Here is a 12,985-nt window from a genome sequence, read left to right as displayed (position 1 = left end):
GCTCGGTAACATAGACGTTGAACAGCAGTGGACTCCATGAGCTTCCCTGCGGATGTTGAAAGGCTCTAGAGGTAGCATGCCTTTCAAAAGCTCCTCTCGGCATGCAGCAAAAGGAAAAAAGAACATTGCTTCCCATTACAATAAGGGATCACTTTATTGAAAGTGATGGGGATCACCAGCCAGAGGAGGGCGAGATTCTTTCAGGATCAGCAAATGATCACCCTGGATAGGATGAGTATGTGGCTTCATTATATGCTTCACCTTTACCAGTACCGGCTGATTCACATCCAGTGTATTTTGGTGGTTTTCATGAGCTCCTCAAAAGAGCATCCAAGCTCTTAGATTTGCCTCCCCCTGTCAAGCAAACTGAATGCTTCCTTTATGATTTTAAGGTTTGGGTTCAACGATCAGTCCGATCCTTCCCCATAGTGGAGTATATGGCAGGAAGGGTTGAAACTTATGAAGAACCAGTCAACTCACCAACATGTCTCACTGGTCATCTGCATGCTAACTCTGTAATTATGCAGGCAGCCCTACGGCGCTCTAAGAACCCTTCTACTCATTGCTCTGCCCCTCCGTGTAAAGAGAGTGGAAGGTTAGATAACATCGGTAAGCGCTTCTCCGCTATGGCAGCAACATCTATTAGGGTGTCTAATGCACTGGCCATTTGGGGAGATATGACCATCAGATGTCGACTGACATGTCGGTAATACTGGAATATCTCCCAGAGGATAAAGGAATCGAAGGAGATTTTTCAAGAGAGTGAGAAAGCCTCTTTGGAAATTATTGATGCTGCCATAAATATCTCTTCCACAGTGTACTTTACCAGCAGAATAGGTACCAACCATATCCACGGGGGTATCAATCGCAGTACTCTTCTCAGCAAAAATATGGAACGGCAACATCTTTGTTGTACGCTCGACAACCCTCACGAAGACGTCCTGCGGCAGAAGGAAAATCCCAGGACACCTCTAGGTGCCAATGATATTTCGCAGACACCAGTCACCTCAATCCCGCCTCAAAACCAATTTGGAAATCCCCTTTGCAAATTTGACACTCAAAGGAAGAGCATCTCGTGTTGGATGTAATTCAGTATGGTCCCACCCTGGAATTTTGTTTAAAAGTCTCCCACTATTTCCCTTTGCAGGACATCCCATCGTCATCTGCCTTTGCTGAAGCAGGAGATTTATTTGCTTCTCTCCAAGAATGAGTTAGAGGAAGTCCTGTTACTTCAATGTAACACAGGTGTTTATTTCAACTTCTGCCTCATCAAAAAGAAATCCAGAAAATGGAAACAGGTGATGAACTTGAGGCTCTTAAACAAATTAATAAAGAAACAACCTTTCAGGATGCTGTCCCTATAAGAGATTCTACAACTTGTAAATATAGGGGATTACATGACATCACTTGAACTCCTAGATGCGTACTTTCATATCACCATACACGGAAGGCTTTGAAAATCTTGAAGGTTCAAGGTGGCAGGAAGCCATTACCAATTCAAAGCGCTTCCTATTGGGCTACGCTCGGCTCCCAGAGTTTTCACGAAATGCATGGCCCCAATGGCGGCCTTTTTGGAGAGAAACGGGCACTGGGTGTTCCCGTACCTGGACGACTGGCTTATAAAGGTTCCCACATTTCGCTCTGCAAGCAAGTATACTTGGATCTGTCTGTGCCTCTTCAGGACCCTAGGCCTCAAGCTGAACAAAGAAAAATAGTCTTTAACCCCATCCAGGTCGGCAGTGTTTCTGGGAGCAATTCTGGATATGAACGTTTCCAAGGCTTTCATCGCCTCAGGACATTAATGGCTTCCCTCTCTGAAAGAAGGTTTATTTGTGTCCGGAAGTACAAGTCAGTATTGGGAATGATGCTACTTGGCATCCTGTTGATACCAAACTGTCATCTCCGCAAGTGACTTTTGCAAGAAACTTGAAAATCAATGGGTTCATTGTTGGGGAACATTCAGGGATACAATATTGATTACTTAGACTATGAAGTTAGCGATGGCTTGGTGGAAGGACACAGCAAATATCTCTCAGGCCCTATCGTTCTTTCCTGTGCAGCCCCATATCATTATGGCAACAGATGCTTCCCTGGAAGGCCGGGGAGCTCATTGGCAGGACTTGGAGATTCATGGAAGATGGTCTGCAAAGGAGGCATTGTTGCACATACATCTTCTGGAATTAAAAGCGGTTTTCCTGGGCCTCCAGTCTTTTCTTCCTAGACTCTGCAATTCCTCAGTGTTGGTAAGAACAGACAATACCACAACGATGTTCGATCCCACCAAACAAGGAGGAACAAGATCACAGATCTTGTCTGCTCAAGCTCAGCTAATTTGGGCATGGTTGAATTTCCACAACATCTTTCTGAGAGTGGAACACGTCCTGGGAGTGGAAAACTAATGGGTGCATTCCTTAAGTAGAAGAGAGAAACATGCCAGCTGGCTCGGACAGGAATGTATGCCTACGCTTTCTCACATATTCCGCTGATTCCCCAAGTGATTCGAAAAATTAAACCGGAACAGTGTCTCCTCCTTTTGATAGCTCCAGCAGTACTTGTTCACATTTTTTTTTCATATTGGGCTGTCCTCCTATTCAATTCCTGCCAACGGAAGATCTTCTCCTCATGAACGAGGGCCAGGTGGTCCATCCACAGATACGTTCGCTCAGCTTGTCAGTTTGGCTCCTCACGACAATAAGTTTGAGACGCTAAACTTGCAAGAGGATTGCAGAATGATTCTCCAGCACACTCATGCGCACACCAGAAGTAAATGCCATGCGACAAACTAGAAAAGATTTTGTTGATGGGTAAAACTAATAATCTGCATCCACTTTCTTCTTATCCAGAGCAGATACTTCCTTATCTGCTACATCTTGCATTATCAGGGCTTGCGCTTTCCTCTTTAAGGTTCAATTTGGTGGCTGTTTCCAGATTTCGGAGGTGAACGGGGGAGCTCTCGTTATGGTCCAACAGACTAATTTAAGGGTTCATGAGAGGCCTCCTTAGAGTCTACTCTCCTTTGAAGATTCCTCCTGTGGTATGGCAACTCAACACAGTCTTGCCTTAGCTCATGAGAAGTCCTTTCGAACCAATTCATGAAGCAGACATGAAATGTGTTCCATGGAAAGTTGATTTTCTATTGGCACTTACTTCTGCCAGAAGGATAAGAGAGATTCACGCCTGGACAATTCATGAGCCATACTTACAGTTTTGGGATGACAGTCATTTTACAAACTAATCCTAAATTCATTCCGAAAGTGAGAACCTTGTTTCACCTAAACAAACCTGTTGTTACCTGCATTATTCCGAAAACGTCTGCAGCAGAGAGGGCCTTACCCTTTCTAGATGTCAGACATTGTCTCGAGTTCTACCTTGACTTTTAGGAAATCCTATCAATTCCCAATTTCATTTGCTCCACCGAGAAAGTGCCAAGCATTATCATGGGCAAGTATTGCTTGTTGGGTTTCTGTGGCCTTCACTTTTTGTCATGAGTTTGCAGGAAGACCATTGGCTGCAAAGGTGAAAGCACATTCTACAAGAAAGGTTGCTGCTTCTTCAGCCCTGTTTGAAGGTGTATTGATGCCAGAAATCTGCAGGGCGGCAATGTGGGCTAATGCCCGCACAAAACATTATTGTCTGGATATCTTGAGAAAGGTGGATGTTGTGGTTGAGTAGGCAGTATTACGTCGCCTGTTTCATTAAGGTGCACAAATTTTTGGTTTTGTCATATACGGTATGTGTCTGATGGTTTTTGCACAAGTATGTCTCTATTATGTTCTGTAACGCGTGCCACATCTTTATGGTATGTTCATGCTATTTAGATTGATCATAATTTATTTCACTTCCATGGTTGGATGGTTTGTCAAACCCACCACCATTTTTACTTAGGTACTACTTGGTAGTCTGATTCAAGCATGTGAATCTATGAAAGATACAATACTAGAGAAAAAGCAAGTTACACTGTGGTTCTCCAATATTGATTTCTTTCATAGATTCACATTTGACTCTCCCTCCACCTGTTAAGACGCATCACTCTCTATACTTATTTTCTTTGATTTACACTCTTCCTTGAAAACAGAGGTATGGCGGCTCTGCAGGGATGAGTGCTTCGGGGTCTACTCTGGTTGAAGTTTTGGATGCATTAAAACAAAGTGATTTGGCTAGCAAGGACTAATGTTCTCAGTGTGATTCCCAGTGCTTATGTCCTAGAATTTTATTATTCTTACCATGGCCCTCCCACCATGACGACGGGGATGATTCAACCATGTGAATCTATGAAAGATATCAATACTGGAGAACCACAGTATACTGGTAAGTAACTTGTTTTTATATACCTGTTAGTGAAAACTAGTATTACAAGTAAGTATGTTTTTAGTCTTCCCTACTAGAGGTAAGTTCACTTCAGTTCTAATGTAGGTAAAGACGCATCTCACCTTCAATAGGTAAAGATTAGTGTACAGTTTGGTCAAGTTGCACCTCCTCTTTCCATAATGTCTCACATTGTTGCTATATCTAAAATATTTCATTCTGGCTCTATTAACCTATTTTTTCTCAGAATGTGGCTAATGTGTAGAGAGCCTTGTAGTGTAGAAACAGATATCAAATATAGGTGCCCTCATTCTTTCAGAAAATACCTACTCTAATCTAGCCTAACTCTTCACCAGTCCCTTTTATATGAATGTGTAGTTTTGGGATCTACTGTGACTGCTTACTTATTTCATGGCCATTTTGACTTAATTGTTTTAGTACAAAAATCAGATGTATTGTCCTCTATTTGGTGTATAGGATTTCAGGAAGGAAGCGCATTGATCACATTCTGGTCACCTTAGTTAGTCTATTCTGAGTGGGCCAGAGCTCAATCTTGGCTGAGTTTCCAAGTATTCAGTCACTGTGTAGGTTTAGAAAACCACCTTGTAACCTTTTAGTTGGGGTTCGACCAAGATTTCTCCTTTCTCAGAAGTGACCCTGTGTGATATGCCATTTGTCAATGTATTGGCATGGATTGGACTTCATGACCCTGTGATTTGGCTTCATAGGTGCAGACATTGCCAACATCTGCAATGAAGCTGCCTTGCACGCTGCCAGGGAGGGACTTAAATCTGTTGACACCTTAAACTTCGAGTATGCTGTGGAACGTGTTATTGCAGGTGAGTGTTGGGCAATCCTTCACTTTTATGGTGACTGCCCCATTGTAGTCACCTCTGTCGCAGTCCTTTGATATGCTGTATGATTTTTTTTTTATTTGCCATTGCGAAGTATGAAGTGTTAAAAAACCTGCAAAGTGATATGTCTTCTATCTAGTAGCCATTACACTGTACAATCAAGTGTTTTTCTCCTCCCCATAGCAATCTCATCTACTCTTGCAATTCTAATGTGAGAACCCATGCATAGGCAAGCTTTACCATTACAAATGTTCTTTTGAGGTCTTGAAAACCTGTGCTACTCTGTCGGTCATAGCTTTCCCCCAGTCAGAAAATCAATGATGCCATTCACTAACCTAGTTCGGTTCAGACTTAGTGAGGCTGGCTTCTGCTTCTCCAAGCAAGATATAAGACAGCTGGTTATAGTTGGGGGGAAACACTTTTATAACTGCCCCCCCCCCCCCCTGGTGTGGAAGATGCCTGCTGATCTTAAAGGTCCGACCATTGCACTATTGTGTGTGTGTTTTTAGAAGGTGTTCAGTAACTAATGTGCTGGGAATTATGTTCATCTAGGGTTCATTGTGCGAGTTACCCAAAATGGTGGTTCCTTTTCAGGCTTGCCTCATATGTGACAGACATGACAACACATCAGTTTCTTTTTTTACTGTGCACACTCCTAAACTGCACCTGTTTTCTGGGGTACAGAAATTATTCTTGCCCCTTTTTTTTATAGAACTCTAAAGCAGATCCTTCTTTCTAGTGTTGTGCATGCTGTCTCTTAGCACCCAGAGCTGTTTCTCTTGACTTATTTAACTATAATCTTCAGCTTAGCTTGACTGGGTCTGATCAGCCTGCCTACACTACTTGCCTGGGAAAGCCCACTAAGATCAGGATAAAACCCAAGGGTGCTTTGACTGATGACTGGAGGGAAAAGGTACATTTTAAGCCAAAGCTGCTCTTCAGTTGGCTGTGTGCTTCATTCAGTGTCCCTTCAGTGGACTAAATGAGGTAGTTACTCAGCGTTAAAGCCGTGACGTTGAGCACCTCAACATTGTAAACCTCAATGTCAAGCCACAGTGGGAGAACTCACGACTTGTGGATTGGCCCAAGGTCCTAAAGGGGAATGAGACTTGTCACACCACGGGTAATGGAAGACATTGAAAGCCCCCTTGCCCTTCTGGAAGCAGTGGACCGCAAGAAAGAGCGGCCCATTTCTTCTTGCTTTGCTCTGAAGCAAACATTCTCCCTGTCTCTGGGGCACCTTTAAATCATCTCACAGCAGATTTTATACTTCATGATGGAGTGAGAATCCCTATGATAGACTACACATACATGTTCATCCTTTCAGGACGTCTTACCTGTACACGAAGGACATCGATCAAAGAGAGCTGGCATGAAGCTAATGGAAAAGTTGAGAAGAGTTAAACCTCTTGGGAAAGTAGAGGGAAAAGAAGGCATTTCTCACAAAACAACATAGGAAGCTAAAGAAAAAGTCCAATGATGAGTGAAGATAAAACAAACCCACAAAAAGCACAGATTTTCAGCCAAAAAAGATCATGAAAAAAGGTGAGAATGTTTGAAGATCTTTTTCTGGGGAGCACGAAAAAAAAAACAGTCTCACTGACCCTGTTCTGCATGATAGGAAGGCTGCCTGACTGTGTAATTCTTAAAGATGCAGTGTCTTAATTGGTACTCTTAGTTCCCAGCCTATTAGAAGCTAACATTTCCTAGTTTTGGGGTTGTTCCATAATACAATAGTGTTTTCAGCCAATTATATAGGCTGATTAGAGCTACTGTTGCTTTTTGTGTGCATATTTTCTACTTATGTGATCCGTACCACCGTTTCTCTTCCCCATATTCACCTAATTAAGTGATAATATATATATATATATTTCGGCTCGCACTATTAGTTTTTCATAATAGTATAATTGAAGCTGGACTGTGATGTGTACCCAGAGGAGCCGCAGTGGGCTGCTCGCTGCCTGCTTTCTCTCCCCCACAAAGCCGGCGCTTTGTGCCCTGTTGTTTCCTTGTCTCCTTGCAATTAGGGTCCAAGGGAGGGGTCCCCTCCCTGGACCTTTGAGAGATGGTCTCTGGAGGCCCAGGGGAGGGAGACACTTCCTTTTGTCCCAATTTAAAAGAGACCATTCAGAGACGTTGCTGGAGGCCCAACAGTGTTAACTCTCTGCCCGCAAGCAATTCTTACACCCATCAGGCTGAAGGTCTGAGAATTGCTTGTGGGCTGAAAGTTAAAACTGTGGGGGCGCTAAAATCCTGTACAATGGACCTCCCACAGTGTATCTGAATGGTTTCCTTGCAAGAGGTCACTTAAGTAAATTAGAGGGGCCTCGCACATTCCCTTTTATCCCAGGGACCCGCAAATCATAGAACCGGCCCTGCCATCCCAAGTGCAGGGGGGGGGTCAATGAAGACGCACCGCACATGCATGCTGCAACCGTATTGTGGATTCTGGAGAAAGCCGTCATGATAAAAAGGGTTCACACCAGCTAGCTAACTGCCATGAATATATTAAAAAAAACAATAAAACATGTAGTCTTATTTTCGCACACAAAATAGATCTGATAGAGACCTGTTTCTAGGCCCCCTGAAAATAACTGCTGGTGCTCAGACCCAGGCAGACCCGGCCCACTTAAAGCCCTGACTTTCCTCCAATTATGGTATGACAGTTACTTTAACAACTATTCCTGGAATTATACCCAAAATCCCTACAGACTTTCATCTTGACGAACCTGTAACACTAAACACATTCTTTCCTATTCCATCCAGTGTAGTAGAAAGCATACTCTAGATGTCAAGAGATATTTGAAGTTCTATCTGGACAGAACCAAAAGTTTCAGAAGCTCTTACCAGCGTTAAGTTGCATTTGGAAATCCACAGACAGACCAACCCATCTGTTACCAGGGGTTGGCTGGTTGTTGGCAGCGGCTTCAACTTCTTGCTACACAAAAATGGCAGGCCGTACAAGGTACAGTCACGGCACGCTCATCTACAAGTGTTGGATTGTTAACAGTACTGCTCTCTAGAGTCTTGTTGTTGGACATATGCAGGGCAGCATTGTGGAAGAAAAGACATACCTTTACTCAGCACTATTGTCTAGAAATGACCATACAGAGAGATGTGCAGTGGGGCATGCAGTATTACATATGTTTTCCGTAAGGTGAGCCATATCTTGATTACCCGCCCTCAGCTATTTGTCAATGCGTTGGACAAATTGTACTGCTTGGTATTCAGATTCAAGCATGCAAATCTAAAGAGGTCCAATACTGAACAAGCATTTACAATGCAATGGTTTCGCCTTTGGAAAAGTTAGAGCTATTGGCATTGCTCATGACATTTCTTTTTTTTTTTTTACTTATAAATAAATGGCATTGTTATTTACATTGCCAACAGCTCTCACAGCCCACACAGCTCTCACAGCCCACACAGCTCTCACAGCCCACACAGCTCTCACAGCCCGCACAGCTCTCACAGCCCACACAGCTCTCACAGCCCACACAGCTCTCACAGCCCACACAGCTCACAGCCCACACAGCCCACATACCCTCCCAATCTGTCCAAAACTGCATCAAAAAGACGCAAAACTCACCCTGAAACGCTCATGTCAGACCCATACTTCTGTTCTAACAAGAGTACATTAACCATTTACCTAATTTTGACATCAAAAAGACGTGCACAATGGAAGACTATCATATATTCCATGCTTCAAATCACCTACACCAGGAAAACACCTCATGGTCTCAGATTATCGGCCACTCCTTCGCCCTGCTGCAGGGCGGACGTTACAATTTCTCTATACAATAGTAACATTCTAATGCAATCCTCAAACGACAAACTAGCAATAGAGGCTGAGACCTTCCCTATCCTCAAGAAGGTGATGAACAATAAAAACGTACATCCCCCTACCCCACCTTATTGCCTGACTAATTTATTTTATTTTGAAAGATTTGTAGTGCGCACAGATACCCTAAGAGTTTTCCCGGCACAGAATAGAAGCAGATAAGTTGTCCCCAGGCCAGCCACTAGAATAATCAGGTCTTCAAGTTCTTGCGAAAAGCAAGTAAGGAATTGCAGTTCCTAAGAAAGGCAGTCCAAGAGTTCCACAGTTCAGGAACTCATAGGCAAAGGAGCAGCAGTTCATACAAATCAAACAAATACTGGGTATGGAAAATAGCGCAATGCTCAAAGATCTCTAGGGAGGCTAGTAGAGGAATAGGAGTAACCAACCAGAACCTGCATTATGGAGGCGCCAAGCCATGTTTGGCATTAAACATATAGCACAATGCCTTGAACTCTTACTTAAACCTATCCACTCTAGAGTCCTCATCTCCGGCTGGGCTTGAGAATCAATCTGTGACTTGCTGACCCAATGCCCATGCTTCCCCTGCCCCTATTAGGGCAAACAGATTCGCTCATCTCTGGACTCTTTTTTCCGTCCTCCGACCTCTCCAGCAATGTTCTCTCTGGTACTCCCAAAGAACCCTTCTGTGCCCAGAAGTTCTCCTTGTTCGAATCTATACCCACTACCTTGATTAACCTCTTGCGACCCAGGTCCCCCACTCAGCTCATAATACCCAGCCCTTTGCACGCACAGTCTGTAGGCACATGGGGCTTTTTAAATAAAGGAGCAAAGTATCACAAATAATGAAGTTTGCCATGGTGGTTCCTCTGCATAAATATAAGGTTTTCATATGATCAAAAATAAATTGATTTCATACAAAATAAGCACATTTGGCTGCAGAGGGTCCAAGGTCCAGACCAACCAGGTCCAGGGTGAGAAGGCTCGGAAGGTGCAGGGCGACTGAGGTGCGGACACTGGGCTCGGAGCTTTCCAGACCGTGCTCCACCAGTGCTCGTAGTAAGTCCTGTGGTCGCAGGCTGTGTTTAAGGCACACTTGCAGCGCGTGCACCGACTCCCGCCGCAGCGCCTCGTTCTCCTCTGGCAGAGCCCGCAGAAGCTCGGGCAGAACAGCAAGACTCAGGGGTTCGAAGTCGGACTCGCCCCCCTCACACAGGGCTCCGCCCCGCAGTCTCGGAGAACCTGCGGCAGTGTCGAAAACAGGCCAGCGCGCTGCGAAAAGTCCAACCGGCCCTGCGCTGGGCCGTGCGGGAGAGCAGAGCTCGCAAAGGCGACCCGCACTCCCGGGGGCTGCACAGGCGGCGCAGGATCACCTCATCCTCCTCCATGAGCTGCGCTGTGCGGGAGCGGCTGGAGGGCGCGGGCTGTAGGCTGTTTCTCTCGGGGACCAGGGAAGCGTGGAGGCTACGTGGTTCAGGCAGAGGTGGGTGGAACGGCGCATGGACAGCGGGAGGAGGGGGGGGCGGGAAAGGAACGGACAGCGGGAGGGAGGGCGGGAAAGACACGGACAGCGGGAGGGGCGGAAAGGAACGCACTCACTTGGACTTCTTCCGGCGGCCGTGGTCGGCATTAAATGAGGAAAACAAACACACAAAAAAAAACTGAAACTCCGCCCACCACCCAATGACGATGCAAAAAGGGTGGAGAGGGAAAAAAATGCAGGAACGCCCACGAATCTGGTCCGTGAATGACGGACAGATCTCTGTTCCAATGGCTAGCCTCCATTTATGGAGCTAGCCAATGGAACAGAGGGCGGATTCAAGTCCCCCATACTGAAAACTAAAGATTTCTCCTGGGGGCGGAGCTAAAGCTCCGTGCCCCAGGCGAAACCTAAAAAGGAGAAAGTTAATTACCTAATGGTAGAAGTAATGGTTCTTCTCCATTATTGGCATCTTCTATAGATCCACATGCGATCCACCCTCTTCCTTTCTAGAGGTTCACCTAAACTGAGAGTCTTTCGTTCTAGAGCTCTGAAATCTGAACAATGGTGGCCTGTACAGAGTGTGGCCATCACTCTGCTTGATGATGATTGGCTGAAGTTTTTGATGATGTGAGTAGACTACTCACATGACAATGTTTACAACTTCTGGGCTATATTTAACACTATGCTGCTATTGAAATGGCACTGTGGGACTTCCATCTCGACAGCGGAGATGATTCAAGCATGTTTACCTCTGAAAGATGCCAGGACTGGAGAACTATCATTATAGGTAATTACCCTTGTTCTTACAGGTAAGTAACTTTTGTCTTTTTAACCAGTAATGATACTGACTTATGCAGATTGAACACGAGACAGGAATATTTAAGAAAAATGTCTATGCTCCCTAACAGAAGTAGTTGGCTGCAGGCTTTTTATCTTTTATAGTGCTGAGTCACTGCCTAAGATTATTGAGTCGATCTTACTCCAGAATAGTGAACTTGCAACTAGATCAGCATACAAACATTTTTGGATTCCGGACAGTGAATTAGTGCATACTAATATTAATATGCAGTCATATATTTTTTTTTTAAATATCTTTTATTGAATTTTCTTTTATTTTGGCATGTACACATTATGAGTAAATAACATTGTCATGGCACAGGATAAACGTTACATGTCGTATCTGTTGTACAGTCACATTAATGAATGTATTTAAGTGACATGACAATAAAGCAAGATTGTGTGAACACGGCCATTAGCTATGGTTGTGTAATGATTGAAGGAAAAAGTCATAAATCAACAACAACAGTTCACAGAATAAACCGATTGTTTCCTCGCCTCTCTCCAGTGGAATGGCTAGGATGGGACATCTGCAATGTCATAATTTTGGTTCAAAGTAAAATCAAGCGTGTCAGCTATGCAGTATATATTCAAATCTTTTGTTCGGAACAAGAAACCATGAATAACAACCTGGGATTGTAGGGGCTAATGACTGGGTAAGGTCAAAACGATGTGTGTGTGGTTCAAATGGAGCAGTCGGGGGCGGACGCGCGTGGTACCGTGTCAGTTGTGGGGGCCGTCAAACAAGTCAGGCAGCAGGCGCTACGCGTGGGGGGGGAAGAGGACGGGAAATCCAACCCAGGGACTCAATCCGGGGCCAACAGGGGAGAGAGACACGCCTGTAGAGGGGAGGAGACAGGGGGGGGGGAAAGTGGGGGAGGGGGAGGCACAGCCTCAATAGGAGGCTCAGCGTTCAATAGGGTAACAGAGTCTATATAACACCCCTTTGCAGGCACACTTGATGATATGCAGCCAGGGCGTTGTCCCAGTCTTGCGCTATGGGGTATTTGCGTAGTCCTGCCGTCTCTTGTCTGTGTAAGGCTACACTCTCCGCCCTTGCCCAATTGTAAAATGAATTGCGCCAGTGTATCGCTTGTGGGGGTGCACTATTCTTCCAGCGCTTGGTGATGAGGTGCTTCGCAGTTATCAGTCCCAGGTCCCAAAATCTAGTCTGGACCTTTGTCTGTGTCGTCCGCTTAAATAAGCCCAACAGGCATGCTTCCCATGTGTGTAATAAGCTACCCCTCGTCGCTGCTGCCAGAGAGGCCGACACTGATTTCCAGTAATCAGTTAGGAGAGGGCACACCCAGAGCATGTGTAGAAGTTGCGCATCTACAAGTCCACATCTGGGACATGCTGTTGAGTCAAGACCAAAGTATCGGTTGATTTTATCGGTTGATTTTATCCGGGGATAAGTACGCGCGATGCACAATATAGTATTGTATGATCTTAAAACGGGTGTTGCGCGGTACATTCATCGCCCCGGCCAGCACCAACGCCCATTCTTTGTCAGTCCAGGCGCGGCCTCTATCCACTGATCATTTGTCTCGCAGGCGCTGTGAAGAAAATTGCGTGTGTGTGTGTAGTGCTTGGGCGAGCCAGTGCACTCTGTGGGAGCCGTTTCCCATCACGTGCAAGTACTGAATCAGTAGGTGAGCTGGCAGCTCCTCTGTTAGGTCACCCCAGGCTTGCGTTAGTAGACGGATAAGT

General features: G+C 45.1%; 1 protein-coding gene across 1 annotated transcript in view; it reads left to right on the top strand.

Moving 5' to 3' along the window:
- The window catches only part of SPG7 (SPG7 matrix AAA peptidase subunit, paraplegin), a 263,297-nt gene that overhangs the window by 174,611 nt on the left and 75,701 nt on the right, over positions 1–12,985 (top strand). The window contains exon 12 of the mRNA XM_086945796.1: positions 5,034–5,144. Within this exon, the coding sequence (XP_086801922.1) occupies positions 5,034–5,144 (111 nt within the window). The remainder of the gene's footprint in view (positions 1–5,033; positions 5,145–12,985) is intronic.

The sequence above is a fragment of the Lissotriton vulgaris genome, chromosome 12 (assembly GCF_964263255.1).
Source record: "Lissotriton vulgaris chromosome 12, aLisVul1.2, whole genome shotgun sequence".
Lineage (NCBI taxonomy): Eukaryota > Metazoa > Chordata > Amphibia > Caudata > Salamandridae > Lissotriton > Lissotriton vulgaris.
The sequence above is the reverse complement of the archived record's forward strand: the minus strand, read 5'-3'. Positions and strand labels throughout refer to the sequence as shown.